We start from the raw sequence: 21990 nt of genomic DNA on the forward strand, positions 1-21990 counted from the left end.
AAAACATATATATTTTTTAGCTGTTGGTTGGTCAAATTTTAAATAATAAATTAAAAAAAATTAATTTGATTTTAATAATAATTTAAACAGCATGCAAATAGACATTAATAATTATAGTATATGGTCATTAATTACACAATTCCTAGGATTCCCTTGTCTGTTTGCCCAATGTTTCATAGTATTCCTTTCTCAAGCTGTTGTATTCTTCACATAATCTCTTTAAACTTTCTATCTCTTCCCTTGAACCTTTCTTCTCCTCCAACCACATTTTTATTGCTTCAATCTCCTTCTTCATCTCTTTAATTTTCTTCGTTTTTTCCTCGACCTCTTTCTGCAAGACCTCGAGTTCTGAACCTCCAGGCTTGAACTCTACATGCACAAATAAGCATCGTATACTCTAATATTGTATTAAACGAAAAACGTAAGAACTCGAAAAAGTAATGTTTTTAGAGGTCAAAATTAATAAATAAGACACACCTGATGGGTCAATTTTTGAGCTGATTGGATCCATTTATTCGTTAAAGTAATTTACTTCGAATGGAGCTGAGGAATAAAAAAAGCATTGGTTTAGGAGAAAATCTATAGCTCGAGTATCACAATCATTACATCATCTAAACATTCATGCAAGCTCAACAGAGAAATAACGTCCGTCCATCTCATCTTTCTTTCTAACATAACTAAAAAAATATTGAAAACAACTGCATTTATTGCATTTTCATCCAAAATTACCATTCTAAAGTATGCTAACATGCGCTAAAATGCGCTAAAATGCGCCAAAATGCGCTAAAATGCGCTAAACAATTATTGCTCAAATAAAGTTTTAAAAATTGTATATTAAAATCAGTGGAATTATATTTTGTAGGAATTATATAAAAAATTGCAATTTATTTGGGCTCGGCCCATTAACGTTTTCGATGATATTAAACAGAAACAGCCCAACACGATTCTGAGATGGCCTCAAAAAAGACGGAACACGAGGCATGCCTCGCACGTGTCATGTTGCAGACGACATTAACAAATAAAATTAAATTCATAAACTTAAAAGCATGTTTTAATTAATTAATTTATTTTATTTAATTAATTACACCATATTTATGCAAAAACATCACTAATAAAATATTAAATAAACTAAAAAATATCATATAAACACAAAATATAAGCTTAATTCAAGTAAAATTCATAACCCATGTCCCGTTTCCGTTCGACTAGTTAAGACATATACTCTTGATCAAGAGACCAAATGTTCGAGTCCAGTAAACTCGAATCGGGATCGAGGAAAATTAAGAAAATAAATTAAAATTGAGCTTATAATCCAAACTCACCTTTCTTTCACCTTCCCTCTCCCAAGCAGCAAATAGGGTTTTTCTTCTTTCTCTTAGGACTTCTTAGTGTGAATATGGTGAGAAGAAAAGGGTTTATATCACATGAAAATGGCTCAGAGAGGGAGAGAGACTTTTCTTGATGGGGAAAGAAAATGAAGGGCCAGGATTTAAGTACATGGAGATGTTGGGCTAATGAAGGCGTTTGATGGCAATCATCACTGTCTCGTTTTGTCTTCTACGGTGTGATGTGTAGCACTGAATCACACCCCCTGAATCTCTGTGTTTTTACTCTCTTGACTTTGTTATTTTTTTGGGCATGTAAGGCATCTGGATTTGCATTATTACTCCCAACGTTTTATATATATTTAATTTTTTTTTTAAATATTTATCGCTTTTTGTATATTAACGAATAAACTTTAAAATATAATAGCAAGATAATAATATTCGTAATTTCGTATACTTTAATTCACGTGTATTGTGTTTATCTAAGTGCTAGTTTGCTAGGGGTATTTTTGGATTAAGATGAATTTGAGACGGATTTTAAACTGTACCGATGTACAAATTTTTTAACTCAAACAACCCTTATTAAATAATAAATTCAATCCAATTTAATAATAATAATAATAAATTAATTAAATTGTTTTAATCGTTGAATCCAATTTAACCCATAAAAATTTTAATTTATATAAATAATATAATGTTACCATAATGACTTATTTTGAGTAAATATTAAATATTAAAGTTTTATTTTTTAAGGATATTTATATAAATATCTCTAACTAATGTTAGGTATAATTGTTTGACCATTCTAAAATATTCTATTTAATTTTGTCTGTCGTCTTTTGAATTTAAGAATATTTATTGGCACGTACAATAAAGATTTTGGTCGATAAAATACTTTACATTAATAAAAATATTATTAATTTTACTAGTGTCGATAAAATACTTATAAATTTTTAAAAATTTCAACGACATTTTAAACTTTTAAATATACCATTATTATAATTTTTAATGAAAATGGTCGATTCTTTACCTTTTGTTTTTAATTAACGTCGTATATTTCCATAAATATTTTAAAAAAAGAATTTAACATCAATATATGACGAAAATAGTTTGATTTATACTCAATTAATTTTATTTATATTGACTTTTTTTAAATAAAATCGGGTGTCAATTGATATACTACCACTATTATTTTATTATTTTTACTTGTAGAAATAGTTTGTTAATCAATTTATATTAAAAAAAAAAGGGAATGCTGTTTGGTTTTTAGAAAACGACATGACGTGACTGGCAAAATAACGGGGTTTTTTATAATGCCATTTTCAAAGCATATCGTATTCACCTGACGTTGGCATTCGATGAGTCCGCATGCAATAAGGTTTATTGTCGTTTTCTTAATTTTATTGTCGTTTTATTCATTTCTAATACGTAATTTAAAAAATCATATACTCCCATGTGAAAATTTCACGGGCAATCCGAAGAAGCATAATGCCACGTCATTTATCGACAAGGTATGACCTTCCAAGGTTTTGGGAACCCCGTTCTAAAGTTGTCCATAGCACATTCATAATCATATACTCTCGTAAATTTGTCCGTAACATATTCACGTATATCATAAATTAGCAGAAACGGTTATAAAAAGTAATTTTGATATCGTTTCGGAGAATTAAAAAACATAAATATATTGCGATTTTTATAAAATTTATAATAACTTTCCCAAAAATTACCCATTACTAACGAAACTTATTTTATTTTTTTAAAAAAAATTATAAATTTCATACTAAACACACGTTTATAATTGAATAAATGGAAAATCTATAAATACGTTAGATTGTAACATATTATAATTTCGATTTAGAGATAAAAAGTAAATTTTATGAACGTGAAAATTTATAATAAAAATCAATAAATACAGTAATGGGTGAGTAAATACTAATGACAAATGTAATTTTTATGTATTTATAAATATTATTTTTATTATGTTATGGTGAATATGTTTTAGCAACGAAAAAATTAAAAATTTTAATTTTAAAAATAAGTGTGAGACAGTTGAGGTACGGACAATTCGGTAATTAAGAGACATTCTCGCACGTGCACTGCATGGTGTTAGGGTAGCGATATTACCGAACAAGCACTTTTTTTTTAATTTTTAGTTTTTATATCAAAAGAAAAAAAACAGACTTCCCAAAATGCCCTCACGCGCTGGAAGTTCATGGTTAGCGCGCGTGTGCCAATTGAGGAAGTGGATTTTTGAGGAAAATAATAAACATTTATGTTTATTTGTTTATTTAGGCTTTTGACTCAGGAAACAGAAACCCCTAATGGCTCTTTCTGCTCTCTAAGTTTTAACGCCCGCCCACCTACTTCACTGTGCCGTCTGAAACTCAGACTTCCTCCGCCACCGACCGACGGGAAGAAAGAGAGAGAGAGGGAGAGAATAAGAGAGAAGGGAGAAGAGAGATTTTTCGCGATGGCTTCTGCCGCTTTCACCAATCCGGCTTCTTTGTCTCTTTCTAAATTGAATCAGAATCGTTGTTTTCAGTCATCGCCGTCGCATTTGCATCACTTGCACATCTCCGCTTCCCCTGCTTTCACCTCCTTGACTGCCGGTATCAAGGCCAATGGTATGTTTCTCACTCGTCGACATGACAGATGCGATCTAAGTAACCGTCGACGGATGTTTTTGGTGTCTTCTTCTGGAGGTGGTGGTTCTGACGGCGGTAACTTTTCTTCGCGCGGCGGAGGAGGCGGGGGCGGTGATGATCATGGTAATGAAGGTGGCTCTGGAAATGCTGGTGATAAGAACAAGGCGGAGGCGCTTTTGGTGTTGGCTGAGGCTGGCCGATCACTGGAATGCCTGCCGAAGGATTTGGTGGCCGCGATCGAGGCCGGTCGAATCCCTGGATCGGTGATCACGAAGTTTTTTGAGCTTGAGAAGTCTGCTATCATGCGATGGCTGATGCAGTTTGGTGGATTCAAGGAGCGCCTGTTGGCGGACGATTTGTTTCTAGCGAAGGTCGGGATGGAATGCGGCGTTGGGGTCTTCACTAAGGTTTTCTTTTCACTCACTCTCATGTTCCGGATCAGTAAAAATGCCCTTTATAATTTATACGGATCTTCTCGTTTCTTTTATTGCATTTATTTTGTTCTTCGCTTTTACCGACAAATATAGAAATCTTTCCCCTCCCATCTTTTTTCTATTTCTTGGCCATCTATTGTACATGTTCAAATTTTACTATTGACCTTGAACTGTGATGTTTTAGGCTATTTGATCTGACTTTTTCGTTGGGGCTTTCTACTTCCGTTTTGCATGCATACCTGCATTAAACGATATCATCTTAGGACACTGGCCTTGAAATTTGATTGATCCTTTCCTTTGATGCGTTTTACTTTTAGCTTATTGTAAATCTCACCCCCTTCTTTCCTCTCCCTTACCTGCAGTTAATTTTCGTAATTTATTTTTCAGACTGCTGCTGAGTATGAGCGCCGAAGGGAAAAGTTTTTTGATGAGCTCGAGATTGTTTTCGCTGATGTGGTATAACCCTGTTGTTACTCATCAAATATTTTACATTTCATTTGCACGTCTAAGTGATAGCACTAGAGCACTTATACGCTCTCGCTTACTCTGCTGTCAGATGATGTCATCCCGTTTTCCTTAATCAAAAGAGAAAATTTTGGGAGTGATTAAAACAGAGTGGTTACCACTTTCATAATTGTCAGATAAACTTTTCATCCCCACATGCATCTAACAATTAAAGAGTGGAAGTGTAATTCTGCCAGCAACCGGTGGACTTTGATTGTTGGAGAATCTATAATGGATAAAGGAGTTGGTGATCCAAAAACTAAAAGTGTGGTCATCGTCAGTCATGGCTATAAATTTGTGATGGCATCTCACTGTTTAAGATAAGCAATCATTTCTAAGTACTTGTCTATTGTCACCGGTAGAAGATGGTTAGACACAAGGCTGGAATACTAGAGCAATTAGTCTAATGCAATGATTGAATTCCTTTGTATAACATAGTAAGGACAGGGAGTTGTTTCTTGGAGCGTTGTGAATATGTGCAGATGTTCTGTTTTGTAAAATGGTCAATCTGGTATTTGGCTCAGACAAGTGGGACTAACTAATGTTTTAGGGTATTTGCAGTTTTGATTTGAAAATTAGTAATTATGTTCTTTCTTAACTCTTGAAAGAGCACATGCTCTTTTTGTCGAGAAAGATATCATTCGAAGCAAATCTATTGACAAGTACATATGTTTAGGTAATGGCGGTTATTGCTGATTTCATGCTTGTTTATCTTCCTGCTCCGACTGTTTCTCTCCGACCACCACTTTCAGTTAGTGCAGGAGCTATTGCAAAGTTTTTCCATGGATGTCCTGATAATGCTTTCCAGGTCTTTCATTCTCATGGATTAATTGGATCTTTGCTGAACCTTTCTTTTGAGGATTGCGAGAACTAAATTCTTGTTCTGTTTTAGGTTGCTCTCTCTGGAACTTCGTATTCATTATTACAGAGATTTGGTGCAATAGCGGTATGAGAACTTTTGGTAAATTTTGCATCAATTTTATATATTTAGAAGAAAATGCAAAATCAACTTATTATGTTTTCTGTGGGTACTTTTGCAGCGCAATGGAGCTAAGCTTTTTGCAGTTGGCACGACTTCATCACTGGTACATTGTCAAATGTCTCCCCTTGAGTTTCCGAAATTCTTAGGGTCTTTTGTATCACGTCATTGTCTAGTCATCTTTTATGGCTTCTTTTGCTGCTGGAGTCATCTGTCATAGGAAAATGGTCGCTTGTTTTTTACCACCTGTCACCATAAAAATTTCAAATTTTGGTCCTGTGTCTGGCCTTAGATCAATAGGTATCTGGCTGACTTCTAGCTCTTCCCTTTTTCCTCAGAATTCTTTTGTCCCCTGAATTTAACTAGTAATGCAGTCCTTTGAAGATTGGGAGTCTGGGCTGAAAATTTTTGAACGGTGAACCATGGGGTCTTATTGCCCGACCCGTTGTTCTTCTTTAAGTTCATATTATTTTACATTGTGTCCCTTTCTTGCTACACTTCAATCATCATGTTAAGTGGGACCCATCTTAGCTCATATGAACAATATGAACGCTTGTTTTATAGCCCCAGCAGTAACCATCAGACCTCCTTTTGGGATTCTTGTTTCTTCAGCCACTACCTGCAACACCTGGGGTGTTTGTCTTTTGAATAAACTTTGCAGAAACTAATTCGTTATGCTCTTTGTATAGGTTGGCACAGCTGTTACAAATACTGTAATCAATGCAAGGAAGGCCATTGATAAGAATGCTGCAGCTGAAGTGGAAAATGTGCCTATACTTTCCACCAGTGTTGGTTACGGTGTCTATATGGCTGTCTCCAGCAACCTCAGGTATTGGTTTTCTGCAGTTATAGCTTGTTGTATGTGACCATGAATTATATTTAGAATGAATCCCCTTTTTGAGAAAGTGCTACCATAAATTATATTTAGAAACAGTATATGGTGGGTTTTCTTACCCTGGCTTACCACTGCATCTGTAGCCTTTTTGCGTACTCTTTGTTGTACAAATATTATATGCTAACGTTTCCTAAAAGTGGAGACTTATTGCACTCTTTGGTGTGATTGGTATTCATTTGAGATTTCAGGTTTTGGTCTTTATCTTGAAAACTTTGAAATACAAGTTACTTGTGTACAGTACTATTATACAAATTAGAATGCAAGGGAGGTTAAACCAGAATTGAGATCCTTATGAAAAGGAAAAATGAGGGATGGATGAAGCATTTGCTAGGGCAGTATTTTAGTTAGAAGAATGATGCGCCGAAGGTGATATAATCAAATTGTAATGGATATCTTTGTGATGAAAAGTAATGATTACACTGTAATTTCGATTGCCTACTGTGAAACTTAGAATAAATTTGCTTAATATTGATTTGATTGCTGCTGTTTAAAAAAGATTGACCTGCTGGTCTTGCTCTCTTCTACCCTGATGTTGTGGGCTCATCCATTTCCGAGCTTTTCTTATAACTGGGATATTTCATTTTGTAGGTATCAAGTTCTGGCTGGTGTAATAGAACAGCGAATTTTGGAGCCCTTGTTACACAAGCACAAGCTCATGCTCAGCGCACTTTGTTTTGCTGTTAGAACAGGAAACACATTCCTTGGTTCACTCTTGTAAGATTTTCACATCTCTATTAAAAATGTGATTTCTTATTGTATTTTTTCTATGAAAATTGGTTTCTTTATTATTATTATTATTTTTTAAAACGTGATCGCTTGCCTTTCTCTATTTTAACTCACATTGTATAAACTTGCTTTGCCAGGTGGGTGGACTATGCCCGTTTTATAGGAATTCAGAAGTGAAGGCTAATTCGCTTGGTTTGCTTTAAAGTAGGCATTTCAAATGAACGCGAGGAAGGTTCCAGTTTACAATTAAGAGTTGTTTAATTTCCTTATTTGCAGTACAAGATCCATTGTGACGTTTTTTTGGTTTTGGTTTTGGTTATATTTCACTTTTCATTGTTTCTCTCGTTCTGTCATTTTTTCCGCTTTTCTTTTCTTTCACTATTTCTGTGCTTTTAAGGTATCGGAACAGATGGGAATAACAATAAAGTATAGTGAACTTAGTTCGGGTTAAAAGAACATTTTGATAAGCTTCCATGAATGGAGCTATGAAAGTAATTATCAAATCATTTGTTATGTTTGCTTCTATATCATGGTTGTTTCTGGTTTGTTTTGTTTTTCTATGAAAATTATTTTTTTCTGAGAGCGTGTTTAGTATGTACTTGACAGTGCCTTTTCGGTCGCCACTCGCCAATGCCGAAGGTATGCTCGATTATGGTCTACTTATTATCATATCATGTTCAAGTAACCTAAAAGTACTTGGAAAAAGGCTACATACACTTGAGATTCCTTCTGATTTGAGGGCTTTAAAAGCATTTTTAGAAGTGAAACCAAGTACAAAAAGTGATAGATTGATGAGCACAATGAAAACACTGTCAAACACTTTTGATAAGGAGGCACTTTTGAGTAAAATTAAACATCTGGTTTGTTATTGTGGCAATTGAGTAAATACCGAAAACGTCAAAACCAACTTCACCACCTCCTGAACCACCAAGCCATTCAAGGCAAGCTAAAACAGAGCACATTTTTATCCCATCATAAACAAAAGCTTAAAAAGTGTCTATGTTTGTATTTCCTTTCCAATCAATTGGGTAGTTTAAACTCTTATATCCCATGTTACCGTATGAATGTAGTTGATCTATCCCTTCCCTTTCAGTTGATTGGTGAGTTGAGACCTTCTTGAGAAGACAATGAATAAAGAGGTTGGTGATGTCTCTTAGAAGGGAACTGTGGCAGTTTTGATTTTCTCGTAGCCAAGGATGGCTCACCGATACGTCGTAGAGTCTGCTTGGCGTAGAGTGTTTGAAAAAAAGGTGAAACTTTCTCCTTCAACTTGAGGATCAAAATAAAGAGAAGCCTGAAAGCAACTAGAATGACTAACACAGCTGCTAAATCCCACCATTTGGAGTGATGAGCTTGATATCCTAGCAACATTTCAAGGATCACTTCTCCTTTTACTTTAGGACCTCCTCCAATTTGAGAGTCGACCTCCAACCCTATCAAGTCATTCTTGTACGCTCCCTGCATTTGAATACAACAATCCCAAATCTCATAATATACTTATTTCTCTCCAAATAAGTGTTTTTTTTAGCTAAAGAAGCTAGAAGTACCTGTAAACCCCAGGCGCCATAGTTAATGTATGATATTGGGTAACGCCAGAACACCTTGGGAAGATCAGGCACAAACCTAAAGTAACCAGAAGTCATCATCATGATTCCCTGCACAGATCACAGTTAAGCCATTTTCACTTATTTCATTTTGTCATTCATTAAAAGGAACAAAAAGTAGAGTTTTTAAGAGATTTTGTTTCGAAGTGTTCATGAAAAGATGAAATAGTAATGGTCGTCTTACAATGTAACCAGCTCCAATAATGACACCCATCATAAAGTTGGGAACCAAGGAAGCAATAATCATCATGGCGCTTTCTACAACTGCAATGGAGCTCAGCAGGTCAAGGCAGATATAGACGTAACGAGAGAACTCGGTTTCAAATTTGACCATGTAGAATACTATTGTTGCAGAAGCAACAGACATGAGAGCTAAGAATGGGAATGAAGACAGAAAATTTGATAGCGTGTATACAACAATCCCATAATGCCCGTTCAGCCTTTCCTTGTGAAATACCTGTTTTACAAAAATATGTATTCAAATATCAAAACGATGGAAGTTTGTAACAGCCTAAGCCCACCACTACCAGATATTGTCCTATTTGGACTTTCCCTCACAGTTTTAAAATGCGTCTATTAGTAAGAGATTTCCACACACTTATGAGGAATGTTTTGTTCCCCTTTGTTCCCCTCTCCAACCGATGTGAAGTCTCACAATCCACCCCACTCGCTGGCACTCCGCTCGATGTTTGGCTCTAATACCATTTGTAATTGTCCAAATCCACCACTAGCAGATATTGTCTATTTGGGCTTTCCTTTGTAGGCTTCCTCTCAATATTTTAAAATGCAGTCTATCAGGGAGAGATTTCCACACCCTTATAAGGAATCTACTAGGGAGAGGTTTCCACACCTTATAAGGAATGCTTCGTTCCCCTCTCACAAAGTTAGCCCAACATTTCATCAATCTAATACTCCTGGCAGCAACAATTTCAATTCCAGTTTCCTTCCTTACCCAATTTAACCCGGTGCTTCTTGTTCTACACAAGTTTCTAATGGGCATTAAGCTATTCAATGGGTTCCATAAAACTATATAAAAGGCTGTGAAATTTTGGAACAAAACATGGAGGTAATCTATACCTTCATCTCTTCAATGAACGATGGAAAGCCTCCAATGGACATGAAAGTCATGAATCCAGAAACAAATGCAGCACAAGATGCCCTTGCAAAGATATCAACATAGCTTGTACCAACATGCATGAATATCGTGCCCACACATATAGATAATAGTATGTAGACAATAATTCTTATCCAGTAGTATCCCAAATCTCTGGACATGTTCACCGTTGATCTTCTAGTCAATGTTGAGAGTTGCTTCCACCATTTAGCATGGTTTCCACATTTCTTAATAGTCATAGAAAGTCCTTCCTGCATCAAAACTGCAACTATTAAGATCGTTGTTTGAATTTAAAGCATTATGTAAATGGAATGTTCATAAACTGTTGGCTTACCATTTCTGATATCTCTCTCATCCTAGTTTTCATTTTGGCTTCCTGCTCTGAGCATCTGTATTTCTCAACTAGTCTTGCTTTCATCTCTGCCGTTGAAAACTTAGATAAAGGGTCTACTGGTTTTTGGTTTTCCTGAAGTAATAGAAACAGAAAATGGTAAATCCGAAAGTTTAGCATATGATAGCAGAAAAAATTGAGTATTCTTTCTGGTGTGTGTGATTTTAAGCTTGTTAGATTCGATATCCATATCGTGAAGTGCATAACAATCACTCATTTATATGTAGCTATGAAATAATCAGACTTATCAACTTATGAAGATAAATGTGAGATCCCACGGTAGTTGGAGAGGAGAACGAAACATTCCTTACAAGGGTGTGGAAATCTCTCCCTAGCAGACACGTTTTAAAACCGTAAGTAGTTAGTAGCTTGGAAGCCCTTACTCTTTGAGAAATCATTAAAGCCATATTGACTGCGTCGAAGTCTGAATTAATACAGCGAAGGAAGTGATCAGAAGGGTTTCTTTGCCTTGGACATGGAAATCCTGCTTCAGCAAAGAACTTCAAAACCAGAAACATATTTAGTTTATGAGATTTTCTCAGTTGGATTCTGCTTGAAAGTGTTCTACAATGATCTTAGAATATGTTTTAAAACATTCATCAGCTGTTAATTTAATCTTTTACCTGAGCTGCCATTTTTGATTCTCCAAAGTAAACAGCTTGGCCTCCTGAAAGAAGAAAAAGGTCATCAAATAAAGCAAAAACCTCGCTGCTGGGCTGATGGATCGAAGAGATGACAGTTCTTCCATCATGAGCAATGCTTCTAAGAGCTTGAACAACGAAGAAAGCAGCAGCGCTGTCGAGGCCGCTGGTTGGTTCATCAAGGAACAACAGGCTTGGTCTGGTGAGGATTTCCAATGCAATGCCTAATCGTTTCCTTTCGCCCCCACTTATGCCTCTTAAATGCCAGTTTCCAACGATCCTCTCAGCACAATCTTGGAGACCCATTTCCAATATCGTTCCTTCCACTATATCATTTACTTCTTCTTTGGTCATAGAACTTGGAAGCCTCAAATTGGCTGAATATGATATGGTTTCTCTTACTGTCAGAGTCCCCAACATTGTATCCTCTTGGGTCACATAGGCCTGAAATTTTGGAGAAAATTAAAAAAATAACAATCAAAAGCTCATACTTGGTTGATGAACTGCATATTAATACTAACCACAATGCCATAATCCAGCCTTCTTTTCTTTCCATTCAGAAGAACATTTCCTGTCAAGACAGCATTTTGTGCCAATCGACCTGCAAAAAAGGATTGGGGGTATGTCTCTCATATTAAGCATTTGAATAACTCAATGTTATATAATTTTCATAAACGTTTCAAAACTACTATTATAACGTTAGAAAGAATACGTAATGATGACTTGAAACGACTGTGGCTAAAATGTTTATCTTGGTTAAGTTTGAAAGAGCGACATTTCGACAAATTAATTTTTCATTCAACATTCTAACAAGGTTTCTACTCTTGAAATATTAATGAAACGACAGAAGTTAGATTACAACTTTTACGATTTTTGAAAGAATATGAATATTTTTTAAATAAAGGCAAAGTTTGACGGGATCATTTATTTATTTATTTATAATGTAGACTATTTACAACTACCCCTTTATGAAAACTAAGATCAAAGTTTCATATAATATTTTTGTGGGTAAAGTACTACATAGATGGTCCTGTCTGTCATAGCTCTGAATCTGATACTGAAAAGAAATGAGTTGTGCCCACCCACAAAGCCAATAGATAGATGACAAGTTTGGTTGAGAGATGAGAGATAGAACCCAAATCGCATTGGTTTTTCCTACACATTTAATGTCTGAAAACATCTATATCGCTACGCACTTAAACCAAAGTGTAATGAATAAGTTGCTCAAATTTTGGAAAAGATGGGCAACCAAGGGAATATAGCTTAGCACTAAAGCACCAAAAAGTGGGTCAAATATTAAATATTCATGTGATGCCATGCGGCTTTAATTATCCACTGGGTTTGTTGGGTTCTATTCAAATTTCAAGTTTTTTCTATTCAGGGTTTAAGATACATTGTTGATCACAAGTTCTTTCTCTAGTAATCTATGGTTTAAAAACATTGTTGATGGCAAGGTTCTACGACAATTTTGGATGAAACTAACCCAACTTTCCGAAAACTGAGAACTGAAAATGGAATAGTTGAACAAAATCAAAGTGATTGAAAAGGTCTCCTTTAGGCTATGTTAGTTCTAGTTGAACAAAAACAAGCCTAGATAAATGGGTTCATGTTAGTTCTTGTTTCTAAATCATGATATAAGTTTCAAGGCCACAGAATATGCAGAAGAAGAAGAAGAAGAACATAAAAGAAAAGAAAAAAAAAACAGAGAGCTTAAAGAGATAAAGAGGAGAAGGGAGAGAACCTGCTAAGGAGTCGAGAAGGGTGGATTTCCCAGAGCCAGAAGGACCCATAATGGCCATGATTCTTCCAGGCTCAGCATAGCCATTGAGACCATCAAGCAAGAGTCTTCTACTCTGTCCATTCCAGAGATTTGGAACCATAACACTCAGATTTTCCCAAACCAAATACATAGAAGCAGCAGCAATGGCGGCAGCCTCCCCATACTTCCCTTTTCTTCCTTCTGCTCTCTTTGCAGCCTCCTCCACAGAGCATCTCCCATCTGCCCTCTCCTCCTCAATCTCCATGAATGTCTGTCTCTCACACTTCTCACACCCTCCTCCTCCTGATCTTCAGCATTTATAGTGTGTTCTTTCTACAACTTTTGTGTGTTTTCTCTTGATGTTCAGCTATGTGTGTGGTAAGTGCAACTGAATGGTTTAGAAACAGTTGAAAACAATTTAAAGTATTTATGACTTGGCAAACGCTTATATCAGAAAACCCATCAAACTTATTGCTGCTTAGGTTCTAATGGCTTAACATTACATTTGTTATCAGAAAAAGGAAAGTCCAAACTGTACGAGTCATCAATACGCATGTGCTTCAACATTTAATTCTATATACCGGTCATGAAGATTTGAACCTATGATCTTAAGGATATGCACGAGTATGTGTGCTAATTATATATCTAATGTGGTCATAAAGAGTTCTATATGATCAAGCAGTATCTCAAGTTTCTGAATATTTGTGTCTGAGTTTTCTTGTTTTTGAACAAACAACTCCTGCAACCTCATTTAGTATATTCAAGATATCATCAGCTCTCTTTCTAACATGTGGCAAGGTGGGTGGGTGGGTGAGAGTTAATAGCAGGGGACAGTTTCCTTAGTCAGCCAAGCTATGGTTGGATGGCTTTGAGTGTTAAAAGAGTAGAAAGTTGACAAAGGAACAGAGCACAGTAAATACCTCACCAAACCCAACCATCAATCGCTATAAAAGGGAAGAAATAGTGACAGAGTTGCTAACATTTATGGGTCAATTATGCATTTCTGCAGCTCTTCATCTACAAGCCTATATGGAGATGTGAGTTACGGTTCATATCACTACTCATTCATGTACCGCCCAACTATATATCTACCATTTGTAATGTTCCATTTCTCTGTTTATCACAGGAAGCTTTGAACCCTTTTCCTCTCTTTAAGGAAAAAAGTTCCATTTCTCTGAAGTTTCAGAAGAATTCACAGTGTGAGGTCTTAATCTATTCCTTCCATCTTTATTGTTCTGCTATGTTATAAAAACCAGCAATAAGTCTGTAAAACAATGAAGAAAAATACAAGAACACACATCAGGGCTTCTCAGATTAGGAATAATCATAAATCTTATCTTAGATGTGCTCAGAAGCAGTTTCCAATCTTAAGACAAAGGCAGGCTAAGACATTCAAAACTGATGAAAAATATAGATTTTATAAGTTCAATCAATAAAAGAAAAAATAAATTTATTACAAAGTATGAACAATGTAAATCGTATGAAATTCTATATATTTACTATCTCCTTATTTTCCTTTCCTTGACATATGGATCTGTAGCTAATTACATACCTTTATTAGTTACATTGTTATAGGTACATGCTTTCCAAGTTATTGTCCTTGGAGATTCTAGTTGAGAGGAGAGTTGAGACCTTCTTGAGAAGAGAGTGAGTGAAGAGGCTGGTGCCTCTTAGAGGAAATAGAAGGCGGTATTGTCCTGAAGGAAGGTCTCCTCTGAAGATGTTGCAAAGTTTTCTTTGTGAACATTGTCCGCAGCAATGGCGAAGCTCTTTCCTTGAATTTCAATACAACAAAGAAGAGAATTCGGTAAAGAAGAACAAGGAACATGAGAGCTGTTAAGTCCCACCATTTGGAATGGTTTATTGGAATCCCATACATGTTGGTGATTACATACTCGCCACTCAACTTTGGCATGCCAGGTATCAATGGGTTGAACTCAAGCCCAATCAAGTCATTTTTGTAAGCACCCTGCATAATGAACTTAGATACTCAGTTAAATCATAATTGAACCATCAATGGAAGATATGAGAAGCCTAGCAAGATGATACCTGTAGTGCCCAAGAGCCATAGCTGAGATACGAGATAGGATACCGCCAAAATGGCTTCGGAAGGTCGGGCAATAATCGGAAGAAGCCAGAGGTCATCATCATGATACCCTGAAAGGAAAATAGAAACCAAGAAAGTTATGTACGTTGAGATGCAAAACATGAAATATGAAGAAGATGGTACCGAATCCATAATGTTATTGTGTTCTTACAATGACTCCAGCGCCTGTTATAATTCCCATAAGAAAGTTTGGAACCAATGAAGCCACAACCATCATCAATCCTTCTATAACAGAAATGCAGCCAAAAATATTGAGGCAGAAGAATACGTAGCGGGAGAACTCTGGGCGATACTTCACCATGTAGAAGGTGATAGTCCCAGAAACGACTGAAATCGAAACCAAAAATGGGAAAGAAGAGAGGAAGTTTGACAATATAAACACTGTAACTCCATAGTACCCATTGAGCCTTTCTCTGTAGAACATCTGCAGAAGAATGAAACTGAAACTTCAATATACTAAAAGAAACGCCAAGCTCAAGCTTATGGAGAGTTTTTTTTACCTTCATTTCCTCAATGAAAGATGGAAAGCCCCCTATAGTCATGAATGTCATAAAGCCAGTTATGAATCCACCGCAGGCTCCTCGAGCCAAGATTGCAGTGTAACTTGTTCCAACATCGAAGTAGATGGTACCAACACATAAGGAGACTATCACGTAGATAATTATCCTTAGCCAATAGTATCCCACGTCCCTACTCATATTCACAAATGATCGACGGGTCAATGTTGAGAGCTGCTTCAACCAACTAGCTTTATCTCCTTTTTCCTTCTCTACTTCAAGTCCCTCCTGAAGAAGATGAAACTATTCATACAATTTGTTCCAAACAATTGCCGGTTCATGTACTTCAAGCTCCTACAATTTCTAGTAGGCTGATATATTGTGGGCTTTTGATGACTTGAGGACTAGATGTAATAGCTTAAGTCCACTGTATTCTCCTTAGGCTTTTCTTTTCAAGCTTCCTCTCACCGTTTTTAAAACGCATCTCCTAGGGAGAGGTTTCCACACCCTTATAAAGAATGTTTCGTTCTCCTTCCCAACTGATATGAAATCTCACAATTCACCCCACAATGATTGGAAAGAGAAACGAGTATCAGCGAGGACGCTAGGTTCTAAAAGTGGGTGAATTGTGAGATCTCACATCGATTGGATAGGGGAATGAGTGCCAACGAGGATGCTGGACTCTGAAGGGGGGTGGATTGTGAGATCCCACATTAATTGGAGAGGGGAACAAGTACCAGCGAAGACACTAGCCCGAATGAGGGTGATTGTAAGATTCCACATCAGTTAGGGAGGAGAACGGAGCATTCTTTGTAAGGGTGTAGAAACCTCTCCCTAGTAGACGCGTTTTAGAAAAACTTGAGGGGAAGCCTGAAAGGGAAAGCCAAAAGAGGACAATATTTGCTAGCGGTGGGCTTAAGCTGTTACATTAGACGTATCAAAACGATACTTACAATGGTGGATATTTCTCGAATTCTTGCCTTCACCCTACTTGCGTACTTTGAGCTCCTATATTTTTCAACAAGCGTCGACTTAATTTGAGCTGTTTCCAAATTCATGAAAGGGTCGGATGATTCTGGGATGTCCTACAATTTCAAAGTCATGAACAAAGGTACAAATGAACAAACCATACAACATCAGAAACTGGAAATTCAATCCAACAGAGGTTTGTTGAACTCAGCTACAATTCAAAACATCTTACTCGAATACTTAAAGACCCCTTGAGCGTCGCAGTAACGATATCGAAATCCGAGTTTATACAACGAAGAAAATGATCAGATGGATTCCTTCTACTGGGACATGGAAAATTAGCTTCAGCAAAGAACTACAAAACAGATAACAAGTACTGAAGCATTACATCAAACAGTTGATAGGCACAAAACTGCAACCTCAAAGCGCATACCTGAATAGCCATTTTAGCTTCCCCAAAGTACACAGCCTCACCTCCAGAGAGCAAAAAAAGGTCATCAAAGAGAGCAAAAACCTCACTACTCGGCTGATGAATCGAAGAAACAACAGTCCGTCCATCGTGAGCCACATTTCTAAGAGATTGAATGACGAAGAACGCGGAGGCACTGTCGAGGCCGCTGGTGGGTTCATCAAGAAAAAGCAAACGAGGTCGCGTGAGGATTTCAACAGCAATACTCAATCTCTTCTTTTCCCCTCCACTGATCCCTCGAAGATGCCAGTTCCCAATCATTCGATCGGCACAATCTTGAAGACCCATTTCCAAAATGGTTGCCTGGACGATGCTATCAACCTCATCTTTAGTCGTAGAACTCGGAAGCCGCAGCTGGGCTGAGTAGCTAATGGTTTCTCTCACAGTCAGAGTTCCCAATAATACATCTTCTTGGGTCACATACGCCTGCAAATTAAGAAGGAAATCATGATTTTCTTGGTTGATACATGGTGGAGTTTGATCTTCAAGAAACAGAGAGAGTTTGCGTTTACAATGTCGCCATATCCGAACTTCCTCTTCTTTCCATTGAGAAAAATGTTTCCAGTCATTACCACATTCTTGGAGAGTCTTCCTGATTCATAAACGAACCCACAAACATTAATTTTTTTTTACAATTGATGTCTTAAACATTGATTTTTCTCTTACAGATTCATTCGCAGAAAATTTCTCCAATTAACAGTTGAGGTTGCTTCTGAATTAAACTCTAAGTTTAAATTTATTGGAACACTTTCATGGCTTTGCTTTTGGCTTTTTCAAAAGGTCCCGTACTAATGAACAGAGTATTTTTTTTTTGTTTATTAACCTATGATCATTTCTTACATTAGTCGATATGGGACTTTCACCATCCAATACCTCCCCTCAAACAAAGCACGTCTCTTCTTACTCGAGACTCAACTCCTTTGGAGTCTTAATTATTTTTTACTGCATTCATGCCTCTTAGTCATTTAGTCATTTTTTACTGACTTCATGCCTCTTAGTCATTTTTTACTGACTTCATGCCTCTTAGTCATTTTTTACTGACTTCATGCCTCTTAGTCATTTCCTCTTAGTCATTTTTTACTGCCTTCATGCCTCTTAGTCATTTTTTACTGCCTTCATGCCTCTTAGTCATTTTTTACTGCCTTCATGCCTCTTTGAGAAGGCTTGACTCCTCTTTCCTTTGAAGTCATTTGTTCCATATCTGAGGGTTTACCAATCTATTACACCACTAAATTTAGGGCCGGGTTAAACTAATTTTTAAATTTTTTTATATTAAAGTTATTATTAAATATATTTTTTAGACAAAATATAAAATTCATCATTTTTTTTTTATAAAAAAAAAATATATATATATATATATATATATATTAAAGTGTGAAATTACATTTAATGCTTACTGTTGAGTGCTGGTCTCATTTAAAGTAACTCCATCTTTATAAATAAATAAATATATAAAGAAACAAAAAGTCTAAGAAATTAATATATATCGCTTAAGAAAAGGTTAATTCAAATATTAATATATATATATATATATATATNTAAATTAATATTGTAGAGAGAGAAGCGAGACCTGCGAGAGTATCAAGAAGGGTGGATTTGCCGGAGCCGGAAGGGCCCATAATGGCCATGATCCGGCCGGGCTCGGCGTAGCCACGGAGGCCATTGAGGATTCTTTTGGTGGGCCCATCTCTGAAATTCGGAAGCACCACCGTGAGATCCTCCCACACAAGGTAAGTCCCTCGCTGTTCTCCCCGTCTCAGCCCCTCGGCGGCGGCATGGCTGTGGGTTCCTCCGGCGTCCTCAATTTCCATGGGGATGAATGAGGCAGAGAAGAATGGAAGATAGGGAGAAAGAGGATAATAATTTATATATTTTATTATTATTATTATAAAAAAAATAATTAATTTGTGAAATTTACATATTTTTATCATTTATTATTGGATTTTAAATGAATCCACAACTAACTACAACTGCTCTCTATAAATGCACCCACAAAGGGAGGTGCACACCAGATTAATGATGAGAGAGAAAATACAAATAAATTATAATTAAATAATTAAATAAAATAAAATGGGATATTTAATGAAGAACCTCTTAAATTTAATTTCCTTTTTTTTATTTCTACAATTTAAATTTAATTTAATTTGTTAAATAGTGAATGGTTAGCACACTTCTTGCACCCTAAACAGGCAAAATAATAATAATAATAAATAAAATAATCATGTTTTTTTTATGAATTATTATTATTATTATATATTTTAACTGGAGAGTGAAATTTTCCCTGGTTTATTATTATATATAAATCGTGGAATATCACAAATAATTCCAAATATGAAAAAAAAAATCAAATTATTTGTAAATATAATTTTATTTTTTAACGATAAAATATTTTAGTTAATAGAAATTCAAAATTTTCCTAAAAAAAAGTTTATAATGACTCAACTAATAAGTTCGGTAGGCAAATCATTAATAATTGAAATAGACACGTTTGAAATCAACCTCAAAGACGATGTTTAAGTGTTTAAAGATAAAAGTCTCGAGAGCTCAATTCTGTTAATTCATAATCTTCTTTTGACATTCCACACGAAAGAAACAGTAACTGTTCAAATGTTCATTACTCGTCACCATTGACAAATTGTTCTCATTACCCTTCGAATATCCCCTAAATAATTATAAGATTAAAATAATAAATAAAGTTTTAATACACTTCAACCTTATAAATATTTACTTTCAAATCTCCAAATATATTAAAAAATGAACGCAGTTTAATAAGTCAAGTCAAACGGTAATTTAATTATTATATATATATTAAACATATTAATAGATCCATACATAAATAATTTCAATTGACTTTAACGATTTAAATTAAATTTTAAAAATATCATTTTTTTTTAACTCTAATAAATGTGGAAAATAAAATTTGAACTTCTAACCAGAATAAATATCTATTAATTATTGTCGAGTTTATTAATATTATATTAAGTGTTTGAATATAGTTGAAAATAACTCAAACCAGCCAACCATATACTTATAAATAAGTCTTTATTATAGCTGACTTTCTTTTTTAATTAATGAAAATAAATTTCAACTAATTTGATTAGCTCTAAGTTTTAATTCCACACCAAGTTAATTTTGGCCACGTTGCAATTTAATTAATTAGCTCGTTTTCAAATTTAAAACCTAATTTGATGGTGCCAAATGGATAAGATATACTTAGACACGTGGTTCGTTCATTTTTTCGGCTTAAAAATATGTGGGGTAGGAGGTTTGGAGCTCTGACTTTGAGAGTAAATATTTTATGTTCGTCGGTAATATCTTTATATTTTGAAAGTTTAGACATGAAACGCGGAGCCGAGAACGACAAGTCAGCTAGGCTAAGCCTTTTATTATTATTATGGTTTTTTTTTCCTCTTTATTATTGAAAAGGAGTGACAACTATTCGAAATATATTTTATTTTAGCTTAAAAAAAATTAATATAATAATTTGAATAAATTTTGACGCGACATTATAATAATAAAAAATATTTTTTCACGTTAAATATATATATATATATATATATATATATATATATATTTTATATGTTTAGTTCCATTAAAAATAAAATAAATTTAAGTTTTTAACCATGTTTATAAAATAAACAACAATACATGAATATAATGAAACCAAAATAATTATGTTTTTTTTTTTACATAAAAAGAATTAAAAGAAATATTTTGTAAGTTGAATAATAAAATAAAATTAATTTTGGAAAGAAAAACAAACAATTAAACGAAATATTACAATATTGTTTTACGTTATTAGGAAAATATATTGGGCCAGGGCCATGGGTGTGCAATCAGAACCGTGGGCTTTGGTATGTTGATGGGCCGATATTTGGGCTTTTTGAAACAGACTCTCAGTGGGCCTAATGGGTCGTCAAGGCCCATTATCTGTTTTGTCTTTCTGCTAGAATGCTCTTTACTTCCGCCGTTGGATCCAATGTGGGCGTTGGAAGAGATGAGTTCGATCAGATCGTTCGTTTCCAGAGAAGAAGCGGGTTATCGGTGGCAAGGATTTGTGTTCATCGTCGTCAGCTTCGTTTTCCTTCTGCTATTTCTCTATGCCGCTATCATTTCTAAGCTTCTTTCGCCTTCGGACAATGCCTTCTTATCTGCTATTCAGAAGGACTGGTAAGTTTTTCTGTTGATTTTGGAGAATTCCTTTATTTGTGATGTGGAAACCTGGAATTTGGAAGGATTTGAAATGATTTTCGGTGTTTAGTTAGAAAAAACAGGATTTGAAATTCAATCTTAATCTCATTTTAATTGGTTGAATTGAAGAAATCAAATTGAACAAAACTTGATCTGCGAGAACGCGATTGAGAGATGAAGGATTGTGGAAGATTGAGAGGTAGATAGGAACGAGTATAAATGGTAGGGAGAAGAAAGAAAAAGGTGGGGGATGGTAGTGGATGAAGAACGGATACGTTTTTTAGGTCATTCATATGATGTTATCCATATTAGGAAATGAGTATGTACGAATCTGAATGTTAGCATGCCTTTGAAGCAAGCCAATTACTTGTTCTAAGAGCATTTTAATGAAATTTGATTTGGTGATAGTGGCTTTGATCTCTTGAGAAGATTGCTTAAATCAAAACTATCACAATTTCAAGGGAACTAATATGATAACAATGAGACCTCTATTTGTAATGTATTTCCTGTTTTTTACTAGGTATTACTGTGTCCTGGTGCCCTTGACATTACCTATCCTTTATGCTGCCGTTTATTTCCATTGGCTCAGCATGAAACTATTCAAGCATGCTTGAAGGTGGTCAGCTAATGAACTATCCAACCAAGTTGAGTGTCTCAATCATCTTATATGTTTGATTAAATTACAATGTGATGTGTTCCGAGTTTCCGTAGCCGAGGTGATCGAGGATGTACTGGTATTC

General features: G+C 35.4%; 3 protein-coding genes and 1 long non-coding RNA gene across 4 annotated transcripts; 1 reads left to right on the top strand and 3 right to left on the bottom strand.

Annotated features, from left to right (window-relative positions):
* Positions 1–68: 68 nt before the first annotated feature.
* LOC111794885 lies at positions 69–1392 on the bottom strand. The gene is made up of 3 exons (XR_002815144.1): positions 1323–1392; positions 478–543; positions 69–369 (listed from the first exon to the last, which is right to left on the bottom strand). It is a non-coding gene; the product is annotated as an uncharacterized LOC111794885 (long non-coding RNA).
* Positions 1393–3612: 2220 nt separating this feature from the next.
* LOC111794888 (protein RETICULATA-RELATED 4, chloroplastic) lies at positions 3613–8021 on the top strand. The gene is made up of 8 exons (XM_023677068.1): positions 3613–4377; positions 4792–4860; positions 5585–5716; positions 5801–5854; positions 5949–5993; positions 6577–6716; positions 7371–7496; positions 7646–8021. The coding sequence occupies exons 1-8, from the start codon at positions 3796–3798 to the stop codon at positions 7683–7685; spliced, it is 1188 nt and encodes a 395-aa protein (XP_023532836.1). The 5' UTR covers positions 3613–3795; the 3' UTR covers positions 7686–8021.
* Positions 8022–8280: 259 nt separating this feature from the next.
* On the bottom strand, positions 8281–13722 carry LOC111794886 (ABC transporter G family member 15-like). Its single transcript, XM_023677066.1, has 9 exons — positions 13000–13722; positions 11780–11859; positions 11241–11702; positions 11001–11117; positions 10561–10692; positions 10190–10477; positions 9297–9569; positions 9056–9163; positions 8281–8966 (listed from the first exon to the last, which is right to left on the bottom strand). The coding sequence occupies exons 1-9, from the start codon at positions 13280–13282 to the stop codon at positions 8598–8600; spliced, it is 2112 nt and encodes a 703-aa protein (XP_023532834.1). The 5' UTR covers positions 13283–13722; the 3' UTR covers positions 8281–8597.
* A 694-nt stretch (positions 13723–14416) lies between these two features.
* LOC111794887 (ABC transporter G family member 15-like) lies at positions 14417–18870 on the bottom strand. Its single transcript, XM_023677067.1, has 9 exons — positions 18630–18870; positions 17572–17651; positions 17024–17485; positions 16823–16945; positions 16575–16706; positions 15625–15909; positions 15276–15548; positions 15067–15174; positions 14417–14986 (listed from the first exon to the last, which is right to left on the bottom strand). Exons 1-9 carry the CDS (start codon positions 18868–18870, stop codon positions 14627–14629), a joined length of 2064 nt encoding a protein of 687 aa, XP_023532835.1. The 3' UTR covers positions 14417–14626.
* Positions 18871–21990: the final 3120 nt, after the last annotated feature.

This window comes from Cucurbita pepo, chromosome LG05 (assembly GCF_002806865.2).
Source record: "Cucurbita pepo subsp. pepo cultivar mu-cu-16 chromosome LG05, ASM280686v2, whole genome shotgun sequence".
Lineage (NCBI taxonomy): Eukaryota > Viridiplantae > Streptophyta > Magnoliopsida > Cucurbitales > Cucurbitaceae > Cucurbita > Cucurbita pepo.